The 13,057-nt window shown below is 36.3% G+C and overlaps 1 protein-coding gene across 3 annotated transcripts in view; it reads right to left on the reverse strand.

Annotated features, from left to right (window-relative positions):
- Window positions 1–13,057, reverse strand: part of KLHDC1 (kelch domain containing 1) — a 60,977-nt gene that overhangs the window by 20,236 nt on the left and 27,684 nt on the right. For all 3 annotated transcript variants that reach the window (XM_075531038.1, XM_075531037.1, XM_075531039.1), the window contains exons 6-9: window positions 11,338–11,421; window positions 7,133–7,216; window positions 6,493–6,551; window positions 3,408–3,520 (exon numbers count right to left, since the gene is read on the reverse strand). In XM_075531038.1, the coding sequence (XP_075387153.1) occupies window positions 3,408–3,520; window positions 6,493–6,551; window positions 7,133–7,216; window positions 11,338–11,421 (340 nt within the window). The remainder of the gene's footprint in view (window positions 1–3,407; window positions 3,521–6,492; window positions 6,552–7,132; window positions 7,217–11,337; window positions 11,422–13,057) is intronic.

A 13,057-nucleotide genomic window follows, 5' to 3' on the forward strand; every position in this document is an offset into this window, starting at 1 on the left:
ATTTACCCAAAAAGTACAGAAGGGCTAGGAAAAAAGACAAATGGAGATAGTAAACAGAAGAAAGGAAGTGGGAAGGGTGATGCACCGAGGGGAGTGCAATGAATGAGATGAAACAGAATGTGTATCTTTGAATGAAAACTGATGATGCTCTGTAAACCTTCATCCAATCACATTCACAATAAAATTAAAAAGAAAAAAAAGATTGCTAAAAAGGCTCCACTTATCCCCTTTTGATATACTTGTTGCCGAATTATTCTTAAGCAACTATTTTATCATTTTTCCCATCCATGCTGCAGTATGCATTGCTAAAAAGGAGGAATGATTTTAATATAAATACAATGTTATCATAGTCAATAAAACTCAAAATAACTTATTTCATCCAGTACTTATATAACTACATGTAAAAGTGATTTTTGTATAAGACAGATGCTGACTGGACTTGTAGTGCAGTGTAGCAATGATGAAACATACAACTTTCCTCTAGTCCCTAAATGCTTCCTCCACCCCCACTATCATGATCCCAATTCTACCTTACAAACCTGGCTGGACCAGAGCATGTACACAGGTACAGATAGCAACTGGAAACACAGGGAATCCAGGGAGGATGATCCCTTCAGGACCAGTGGAGAGAGTGGCGATACAGGGAAGGTGGAAGGAGGATGGGGTGGAAAGGGGAACCGAGTACAATGATCGACATATAACCTCCTTCCTGGGGTACAGACAACATAAAAATGGGTGAAGGGAGACGTCAGACAGTGAAAGATATGACAAAAACAATTACTTATAACTTATCTAGGGGGGAGTGGAGAGGGAGGGGAAAAATGAGGAGGTGATGCCAGGTGCTTAAGTGGAGAGCAAAGGTTTTGAGAATGATGAGGGCAACGAATGGACAAATGTGATTTACACAATGGATGCATGTATGAATTGTGATAAGAGTTGTATGAGCCCCTAATAAAATGATTTCAAAATAAATAAAAGGAAAGATAAGTATGTACTCCAAGAAGGAGTTGTTCTTTTTCTAACCAGAGAAACCTGTGGAGTTCGTAAGTTTGTGTAATCTCCAGTAGATAGCCAGATGAACAGTTGGGCTTCTCAATAAATTTTTGTTGGAAAATAAACAAATAAATTTTTGTAGAAAAATAAATAATTGCTTCTAGATGCTATGTAACATTATATGAATGGTTTTCTACATAAGGTTCTTAATGAAAATTTCTCTAGCCATAGAAAACTATTGGGTTAAGAAAATACAGTGTTCAACATGGCAAACTGAGGAGGTGGGTATTCTTGGTCATTTATCATGTTGCCATAATGATACTGCTGAAAGAAGACAAAGTCAAAACCCTGGAATCAGAAATCACTTGAGAAAAGTTCTAACTAACCACTTTCCTTATAATCCTGGAACACAACAGTCAGCTTTCCCACCTGATACTTCCAGACACTTCTGGGAAAGTCTGTTTTTCTATTCCCATTCCAGCTATAGTATATAAGCATCTAGACCAGCGGTTCTTAAATTGTAGGTTGTGACCAGCTTAGGTGGTCCAACAACCCTTTCACAGAGGTCACCTAAGACCACCGGAAAACACATATTTCTGATGGTCTTAGGAACCGAGTCACCTCTCCTCTATCTGTCTCCAGGTGGGTCCGCCCACATGCAGATACGCCCACATATGAATACCCAACATGAAGACTGTTACCCGTGCTACACCATGCTTCAAGGCAAAATTTCACTTATTTGTAATTTAGAAATAAATATTTTACAATATATAATTACATATTGTTTTTGTGATCAATCAATATGCTTTAATTATGTTCATATTGTAACACTGAAAATATATCCTTGAGAAAATAATAATTTATAAATTATGAAGGGCTCATGAGGGAGGGGGCTGGGGGGAGCGGGGACGGAGGGGAAAAAAAGAGGACCTGATGCCAAGGGCTGAAGTAGAAAGAAATGTGCTTTACACAATTGATGTATGTGTGGATTGTGCTAAGAGTTGTATGAGCCCCTAATAAAATGATTAAAAAGTATAAAAGGAAATAAAATAAAATACACAATAAAAGGAAATATACAAGAAAATAAATTAGTGGCAAGGAGGGTGTAAAAGGCCTGGTAGGGATTCAGCACAGGCAATGTAACTGAGAGAAATTACTGAAACCCAAATGAAGGCTGAGCATGATAGTGGGACAAGAGGAAAGTAAAAGGAAATAGAGGAAAGAACCAGGAGGCAAAGGGCATTTATAGAGATCTAAATATAGACATGTACATATGTAAACATATTTATATAGGATGGTGGGGGAAAATATCTACGTGCATATATTTATAGGATTAGTATTAAGGCAGCAGATTGGACCTCCACTGAAGTACTTAAAGCAAGAACACTTTGTTCTATTAAATTGGCATTCCATGATGTACACCTTCCTGACATGATCACTGAAGACAAATGTGTGCACAGCAAATGTGGTGAAGAAAGCTGATGGTGCCCAGCTATCAAAAGATATAGTGTCTGGGGTCTTAAAGGCTTGAAGGTGAACAAGTGGCCATCTAGCTCAGAATCAACAAAGTCCAAATGAAAGAAGCACACCAGCCTGCGTGATCATGCGGTGTTGAAGGGATCAGGTATCAGGCTTCATCAGAATAAAAAATCACATCATTGTGAGTGAGGGTGAGTGCAGAGTGGAGACCCAAAGCCCATCTGTAGACAACTGGACACCCCCATATAGAAGGCTTGCGGGGAGAAGACGAGCCAGTCAGGGTGCAGTATAGCAATGATGAAACATACAACTTTCCTCTAGTTCCTGAATGCTTTCTCCCCGCCACTATCATGATCTCAATTCTACCTTACAAATATGGCTAGACCAGAGCATGTACACTGGCACAGATAGGAACTGGAAACACAGGGACTCCCGGACAGATGATCCCTTCAGGACCAGTGCTAAGATTGGGAATACCGGGAGGGTGGAGGGAAGGTAGGGTAGAAAGGGAGAACCGATTATAAGGATCTACATATAACCTCCTCCCAGGGGGATGGACAACAGAAAAGTGGGTGAAGGGAGACGTCGAACAGTGTAAGATAGCACAAAATAATAATAATTTATAAATTATCAAGGGTTCACGAGAGAGGGGGGACTGGGGAGGGAGGTGGGAAATGAGGAGCTGATACCAAGGGCTCAAGTAGAAAGAAAATGTTTTGAGAATGATGATGGCAACAAATGTACAAATATGTTTGACACAATTGATATATGTATGGTTTGTGCTAACAGTTGTACAAACCCCAATAAAATGATTTTTTAAAGGGAGTCAGAAAATCAAATGGAAAAAGCAAAGGAAAAAAAAGACATTTTAAGCACTAAACTCAATAAAGAAAAAAAGAAGGAGATAATTGTAGTCTAAACTTTAATTTACTTACTTAATGGAGTATTATCTGCACTTAGCCCACCAAATAGGAAGAGCTCATCATCAGCTATTGGGGTTAAAGTATGCCATGAACGCTGTTTAGGGTTTTCTCCATTAATAGAAATTCTGTAGCAGAGAAAAAAAAACATCAATCTCAGTACCGTCATTAAAAAAAAAGTCTTTCATTATCTCAGATCTTAAAGGAAAAAACTGCTGTTAGCACTTTAAAATACCCTTAAGTTTAGGTAGGGAGGGAAAAAAGAGGAGCTTATACCAAGGTCTCAAGTAGAAAGAAACTGTTTTGAAAATGATAATGGCAACATATGTACAAATGTGCTTGATACAAGTGATACAAGGATTGTTTTATAAGAGGTGTAAGAGCCCCCAATAAAATGATTTATTTAAAAAAAACAACCTTAAATTCTAACAGGAATTTAAAGAACTTCTTTCCATTTGATGCTTATTGCTATACATGTGACCAAAGAACAAAGAATGGAAAAAAATTTAAGTCACATTTCCAGTTAACTCACAATGCATTAACCTTCTTGGATAATCAATATGCTTCGTATTTTAGGTAATTATTTTATATCTAAAAATATTTACTTTTCTTCCATGTTTAATTTTCATTTTAACTCATTTCCTCAAATAATTAAGGGGATTTTATTTGTTTTGCTGTTGTTTTTTATTAGCTTTAGTGTAGTATTTTCTAAATACTACCTTTTTCTGAAAATGCTATTTTCTCTAAAAGCATGCAAGTCATTCCAGATGCAAGATAAACCTCTGAAGACTGTGAATATTGCACTGTTCTTTAAAAAATATATAAATAAAAGCAGAAGCACCAATGAGAAGCACAAAAGGTTAGCTAATTCAAAAAATGAGCTGACAACAGTCCTCAGAATGTTCCCTAAGAGCATGAACTATTTGTGGAAGACATTCTTTATATTCTTTCTAAAAAAGAAGTATTTTTATTGATTCTGTTGCTTATAAGAGATATTTTGTTTACAAAAAAATTCACCACAAAACATATCTTAAAAAAACAGTTCTATAATCCTTTCTACCTGTGCTTATTAATCATATATTTTCTGGACTTTGAATGCTTATACAAACATTTACTTAAAATATTTATACCATATATGCTGTTTTGTAATTTTTAATCACTCAACCAATATGTTATAGAATATTTATATAGTTTTCTTTAGTAACATAAGTATGGAACCCCATTAGGCATGATTTCAACAATGTCCTACTTATAAACATGAGGGTTGAATTCAATTTGCTTTTATAATGTTACAATAAATATATCTATACAATTATTGTCTTGAGAAATTATGGATCAAAATGGAAACACCATTTTATATGTCAAGCATATTGACAGACTATCTTCCAGGAAAATCCTATCAATAAATTTCTACCAATTATGTAGCTACATCCCAGCACACTGGGCATTTTTATCTTCTTTTTTTCATCAATTTATTGGGGGTTCAGACAACTCATCTCACAATCCATACATGCACCCATTGTGTCATGCACATTTGTACATTTGTTGCCCTCATCACTCTCAAAACATTTATTTTCTACTTGAGCCTCTTATATAGCTCATTTTCCCCTCCCCCCCACCCCCTCTCTCTCTGAAACCTTTGATAATTTATAAATTATCATTATTTTGTCATGTCTTACTGTTCTATGTCTCCCTTCACCCACTTTTCTGTTGTCTGTCCCCTAGGGATGGGGTTATGTGTAGATCCTTGTGATCAGTTTCTCCCCCACCTTCCCCTTCCCCTCCTGGTATCACTACTCTCATTATTGGCCCTGAGGGGTTTATCTGTCCTGGATTCCCTGTGTTTCTAGCTCTGCTCTGTACCAGTGTACATCTGGTCTAACCAGATTTATAAGGTAGAATTCAGAATTGGGATCATGATAGTGTGGGTGAGGAAGCATTAAAGAACTAGAGAAAAGTTGTATGTTTCATTGGCCCTATACTGCATCCTGACTGGCTGGTCTCTTCTCTGTGACCCTTCTGTAAGGGGATGTTCAGTTGCCAACAGATGGGCTTTGGGTCTCCACTCCCTTCTCATTCACAATATGATTTTTTTATTCTTTGATGCCTGATACCTGATCCCATCGACACCTTGTCATCACACAGGCTGGTGTGCTTCTTCCATGTGGGCTTTGTTGCTTCTGAGCTATATGGCCGCTTGTTTATCTTCAAGCCTTTAAGACCCCACACGCTATATCTTTTGATAGCCACACAGGGCATTTTCATCATTTTTAACAGATACCTAAAAACTGTTTCTTGTATTTCCATTTCTTTTAAAATTTGAGATTAGGATCTATTCTTTAAAATTCACTGATTTGTATTTTTCTATGAGTTGCAAATTCCTAGTGTTTTTTACTTTTCTACTGAATTCATTTTCTTTTCGTTATTGATCTGTTTAAAAAGTTTCCAATATTACTTTCAGTTTGCGTTTTGTCTTATGTTTTCCAACTTTTACAGTATTTTTAATATAGAAATGGGTGATTTTAAGCTATCTTCTCAGTATTCTTTATTCATCAGTTTTGGATTTACATAGGCTTTAAAAAATTGCTCATGCTAAGATTTGAAACAGATATTTTCTTCTGATGTGTTCATGATTTTATTTGTATTGATATTTATACTTGATAAAAAATATACCTCTACTTCCATTTCATTATGTGGCTAGGTGAATTGATAATTCAATATATTTATTCTCTTGTCAAATATAAATTGTGAGCTAAAATCTGACCTTTACTCTTTGTATCTTCTGTTCATCTAAGATGACACATTCAACCTCTTTATTTCTTCTAATGACCAGTCATCAAAGACATTTAGTATACTAAGAATAACACCTAGTAAAACACTCAGCACAAGAGGTTCTTTTCCATAATCAGTTGTCAACTACTGGTACTCTCATGCTTTCTTTGGTTTTATAAAAAATAAACTCTGTATTTATTTTTTGTATTCCTAGCTTAGAACTATAAACTGATGGGGAAAAAATAGTTCACTTTTAGAGATCATAACACAACACACACAAACACACACAATGCTTATTTGCTTAAATTTAGTCAGATTTCAAACTTACCTTCCAGACCAAGTCCAGGTATCTAAGTTTAGATAGTGCAAATCATTCATCCTACTTTGCTAAAATAAAAAGGTATTAAATTGGTCAGTACTTTATATCTTTTACATGCCAGAATTTGTTTTAAAATACATTCAGATTAAAAATAGACCATTTCTGTTTCTTAGTATCAGAAGTTTACATATTGGAAAATAATGTTTAGTTTTAATTAATTAAATACCCAAGTATTAATTATTAATAAAATTAACAAAAGTTGCCAAATTACTATGTAAGAGGGTACAAAATGAAATGGGTTTAAACTAACAGGATTTAGATGACAAGAAATTAAGCATTTCTAATCATGCATTCAAGTGAAAGATTTTCCTTGAAACAGGATTTATAATCATCTCTAGTAAATACCTATGTATCATCTGTTTTGGCAGTAGAAAAAAATTACTACCAAATGATATTTTTATCTCTAGATTACTTCAATGTTCAACTGATTCACAAAATCAGAGGATAACTCTTTTGAAGCCCAGATTTGTTTTTGGTTTAATATCCTCAGTGCTAGCCCAATCCCCCTAAGAGGATAAATACCCACAGAAGATACATTTTTACAAAATGCACCAGACATAAAAATAACATTTCCTTTAAAAACACCAACCAAAACACGTCCGCCAAAGACATAGCCCTTATTTCCAAGAACTGCACATGTATGCGCGGCTCGGGGCTGAGGTGGAACGCCACCCTGCAAGCAGAGATCGGAACAGAGAGTACAAAGACATGAAACATCCGTAATGAAGTCATATTCCTATGTTCTGTATCAGCAACACTTGATTACTAAATTACTATTACCTATATAATTGTATTAAAAACCCAAATACACAAGACCATTTCACGTATTAAATTATGAACAAATACTCATCTTTAAGAATGAAATTTATTTTCCTCAATCTTTTCTTGTTAAAGTGCTTTTCTGAAATGATCTAAACTATTTAGCGAAATAATATTTCATGTAAATTTTGGTTGATATATAAGGATTTAAGAATCTATGAGAATAAGAAAAGATGCTGTCTCTCAATCATGCTATCACACGGTTAGTATTATGAGTATTACATGTATGATGATCTCAGAGATTTTGAAAAATTAAATTTGCTCATTCAAAACATTGGTGCTTCAAATTCCACAATAAGCTATTTGTAAAATAATCCAACATGTTCAGTTAATTGGCTCCTAACTTTAGGCATAAGGCATTTAATCTATATATCCATTATCATAATTTCCTGCAATTTCTGGCTGACTTGAGTAGCTGTGGTGGGAACTACATGGTAAGAAACAATTCAGATATTACCTTTAAAACACTTAAATAAACGACAGAGAACTAGTCAGGAGTTATGGTTCCCAGCCCCCTCAAGCAAACAAAAAAAGTTTATTATCACATCTTTGACCTAATACTTTTTTGGGAAAAATTTTATCTACTATAATCATCACATTTATTATAAAATATCCAGTTTCTACATTTTTATTTATCAAATACAATTAATAACCAAACGCTTTGAATGCACTGAGTTCATATAAATCCCAGCAAACACAAAGAAATGATTTTGAATTAAACTGTAAACCTAACTAAATAAGTAGTATACAATGTTTATTAGGTTTTTTTCCCTAAAATACTGAGAATAGCCAAATATCTGTATTATTGCCATTGCTTTCCTAGTAGCAAAAATCTCACGTAAGAAAATGCTGTTAACACTCTATTTTATAGATGAACCATGGAATGGTTTTTGTAACACAAAAAGGCCAGTTTTTTCAACTTCATTACCAAAGATTACTATATTTCACCATGCTGCCTTGCCTTTGGATACAGATATATGAGAACAATGAAATAATTTAAAAGCATGAAAAAGCTTTTGGGAGGGAGGGGGAAAATGAGGCGCTGATTCCAGGGGTTTAGGGGGAGAGCAAATGTTTTGAGAATGATGAGGGCAATGAATGTACAAATTTGCTTTACACAATTGATGTATGTATGGATTGTGATAAGAGTTGTATGAGCCCCTAATAAAATGATTTAAAAATACAAAATAAAAAAACAAAGCTTTTAAAAGTTCATGGAAAAAATGAAGTTGAACGATAATGGAATTCCAAAAAAAACTTTTTGAAGCCCCCCTTCTCTCATAAATACAGAGAACTAATGCATACAAATTTATTTGAAGACATTACAAGAAAATGAGTGAGAGCATGGTTAGATTCTAACAAAAACAATATTATGTACATGCAAGATTGTTGAGATTGTTGGGAGAGACAGAAGAGAAGAATTTCTAGTAAGGGCCAGAGAGAATGGAGCATATAGGGAGAACTGGAGTCCAAAGAACTAAAAGGAACCTTCTTCATCTTGGGAGAGCATTCTTTCAGTAGCCTCAGGTCCTTGTTTATTCTCTACAGAAATAACAGTGGAGGGGACTGAAAGAGACCTTGCACTATATTTTCAGCAGACTCATTGTCAATAACATTTTTTTCCACTTGCCAGCAGATAGGAAATTATTTTAACAGAATTTTAAAAATCTTTTATTAATAGCAATCACAAATCTTAAAATTCAAATGCAGCCAGGGGCTTAAGTGGAGAGCAAATGTTTTGAGAATTATGAGGGCAATGAAAATACAAATGTGCTTTACACAATTGATGTATGGATGGATTTTGATGAGTTATATTAGGCCCCAATAAAATGATTTAAAAAAATAAAATAAAATAGTTTTAAAAATTCAAGTGCAGCTTGAAGGAACATCTTATCAACAAGTAGAAATGGCTGTTAAGCCCTTGTGGAATAGTGGTTACTCATTGTGCTGTGATCCTCAAGGTCAGCAGTTTGAAACCACCAGCTGCTGTTCCAGAGAAAGACTGGGCTAGCTCCCTCCTTAAAGAATTGCAGTCTTGGAAACCCACAGGGGCACGTACATCTTGTTCTACAGGGTCACTATGAATTGACATCAGCTCAATGGTAATGAGTCTGGTCTGGTCTGACAGTAGGAAATACAGTATAGAGAACAGTAGCAGAAACTTGAAATTCAATGTTTGGAAAAAGAGGATGTTGAGAAGGGCCTAACTTTACAATACTATCTTTCATAGAAGCTCTCAACACTTCCATCCACAGAAACTGCTATAAGGAATTCAATTATGTATGCACTTTAGTGAACACTGCTGGTTCTTGCCTACTCAGGCTGTGTAGTTCAGGAGAACTTATCACAGGGCCATGTTACCTTTAGGACAGGCTTGTGACTCAGTCCTGGCCAATCACCCTCTTGACCACAGGATTGATGTAAGGAATAGACATATGCGTGAGTAGAGGTAGAGCCTTTTTTTCTAGGACTAATATATAGACACTGAGAGAATGAAGCACCAACAGGAAGAACTGCTTGTGCAGTCAGGGCCACAATCCCTGCTAAGTGAGTCGGTGAGTCTGCAGCAAGACAGAAGGAAGCCAGAACACAAAATGAAGCAGGGAGAAGCAAGCAAAAAGAGATGGTAAGGATTTTGATGATACTGCGTAACTTGTCCCAGTCCCTGAGGTGCTAGTCCCTCATTCAAGTTCTTTCACTGAGGGAACCAGCCCAATGTTTCCTAGCTAGCTGAGAATTCATTATTGGCTAAACTAATTTTAATTTGCATTTGGCCACTAGCAAAGGAGAGTGTCCACCAATATATTTTTTTCATGCTCTAACTGCATGCAGTTCTGATTTCAAGGCTTTTAAAAATCAAGGCCTAGGTTTTATAAAAGCCTCTCTTACCAATATATCACCATTGTGGGTAAAGGGTGATGATGATACCTTTTAAAATGACCTTGTCTAGAAAACCCTAGCACATCTGAGGAAAAAGATAGGATTTCTTACACCAAAACAATGGTCTGTGCATGTAAAACTTTTAAGACATAAGGACAGGCAAAGTTTATAGTAAGGAAAGAAGAGACAAGGAGACAAGAAAAAATCTGAAGTCTGAGAACTAACAGGAATCTAGTAGTTTCTTCATCATGAGAGCCCATTGGTAGTAGTACTTAAAAGCTATGTTACAAATCCAATTAATAAAATACCAAATAAATCAATCCCCCCCTCCCCCCGGTGTGGGAAACAGAACAGGGAAGAGAGTGTATGTCTGGAAGGCCAAGGCTCCCATGGAAGAAACCTTCCCTTTTGTGGGTTGGAGATGTAGCCCATTCACATTCTCTTAAGTAAAAGTACCCCCCATAATGTCCCCCTATAATATTGCCAAATGTAAGGTGCTGTTTGCAAACACATGGCCACTGACTATACACTTAAAGGTCACCTGCTTGAAGGTTATCTGTCTGAAGGTTGTCACCATCTCAGGGAGTCAAACCCTATTATCTGTCCCACCCTAAATAGGACCCACTCCCTTCTGATAAGGATAATGGATGGTTCCCCTGAAAGAGAACTCAAGAGACATCTAAGGTCAAGCCAGCTCAGACAACCAAGGTTAGACTGACATCTTGATTCTAAAGTTCACCCATCTTGTTCTGTATGTGCCTTCCTGTCAAAGTGCCCCTGGTGCCTCCCTTGTCTATTTTGTGTATACTCCTGTTACTTGTATGCCTATTGTACAACCCCTTCCTGTTACATATGTGCTTACCATGGACTGCATGCCCCAGATTATATAAACTCATGAGAGTACATGACTTTCTCCTGCTGCTCAGACCCAGCTCCTGAAATCATGACTGAGAGGTGAACCCTTGCATGCTTTATCTTGTCTGATGTTTCTTTAATTTACCCTCAACTACACAATTGACTCATTTGATTGTGGGGAGGCTGGTCCACCTCACAAATATTGTCATTGGACAATAAAGCCAAGTTTATAATACTCACTTTAATTTCTGGTTGAAACCATGTTTGCATCTTTGTGTCAAATACATGAACATCATTATGCCATCCCCAAAATATCTGCTCTTCCTAAAAGAGAAATATTTACATATTTTATAGTATTTACTTTTCAGTTTTGCTTACTAGTGAAATAGACACAGAAACAGAGCTAAGTGTTACCATAGCACAAAGCTAAAGCCTACGCCAGCAGTTCATAACGTGGCCCCAGAACAGCAGTAACATTACCTGGCAATATTTCTTATTTACTTACAGTGCCAGAATCTTGCTTAATTATTATCTCCCAGTTTTCTCAAGGATTGCTTCTTTTTAAATTGCAAAGGATGAATAATGTTTGTGTTTGGAAATCTGTTTTCCAGTATGCCTAGAATTGTTTATTTTTCCTATAATAAACTATAGAGGGTTCTTTTTCCACAAAAACTCCATTTATTTCTGTGTCATCCAATGTTTTCTTATAGCTAACCTTATGCTTATCTCTATCTTCTGGGAGACAAGATTGTCATCAAGGGAAATATTTAGCAGCGTTTCCTACTGTGGTGGCTTGAATTTTGCTTCGATGCTGGAAGCTATGCCACTGGTGCCTCAAACACCAACAAGAACACCCACGGTGGACAGGTTTCAGAGGAGCTTCCGGACTACAACAGACTGGGAAGAAAACCCTGGGAATCTCCTGAAAAAATTTGCCAGTGAGACCCTTAGTTGTATCAGCAGATTAGGATCAGAAATGGTGCCCTAAAATAAGCCCTTAAGGTTGGAAGGCACTAAAAATACATTCTAAGAAGAGCTCCCTCATCCAAGTAGAGCAAGCCTTAATGACATGGGTGGAGCACAACTCTGAGGACACTCCTTTTCTGATTTGGCATGATCCAAAGGAGAAAAAACAGCTGCAAGCACCTTTTACTACTGAGAGCATGGGAGGTCCAAAGTCCAAATCTAGAAAAATTAGAAGTTATCAAAAGTGAAATGGAAGGCTTATAAATAAATATTCTCCACATTAGTGAGCCAGAATGGAGTGGCATTGGTTATTTTTAATCAATTTAAATCCACTTTAGCCATACGGCTTATTAAGACAAGAATAACAAATTGAAAAGGATCACCTTTTCTGCAGATCATCGCTCACATGCAAGTTTAGGTTGAAGCTTGAAAAGGAAGCCGAGCCCACAAAAGTAAAAATGCAGCTTTGAGACTCTCCCACCTGAGGTGAAATACCAATTCAAGAATTAATTTGAACGCTCCTAAGGGCCAGCAAACGATCCCTGAACTAACTACAAGCTTTTCTCTTGTGAAAAAAAAAAAAGAATTAATTTGATGCACTGAATACTAATGAATGCAGACCAAACCATCTGTGGATGACATCAAGGATATTCTATAGGAATGAAGTAAAAGGGCATTAAAAAGACAGAAAAGATGAAAGACCAAAATGGATATCCAAAGAGACTATGAAACTTGTTTGTCAAACTTGGGGTAGCTAAAGAGAAAGGAAGGCCTGATGGCATTACAAAGCTGCAAAGAACATCTCAAAGGGCAGCTGGAGGATAAAGCATTATAGTGAAAAGCGTCGTAAAGACATTCCCCAAGCTCAAAGAACTCAAAATCTAATTCAAGCCTCAAGTCGTGATACCGAAGGATTCTGTGGGCAAAATATTATACGACAGAGAAGATGGAACAAAATACAGTCACGGTACCAAAAAGAACTGGTCAATGTTCA

The sequence above is a fragment of the Tenrec ecaudatus genome, chromosome 14 (genome assembly GCF_050624435.1).
Source record: "Tenrec ecaudatus isolate mTenEca1 chromosome 14, mTenEca1.hap1, whole genome shotgun sequence".
Classification (NCBI taxonomy): Eukaryota; Metazoa; Chordata; class Mammalia; order Afrosoricida; family Tenrecidae; genus Tenrec; species Tenrec ecaudatus.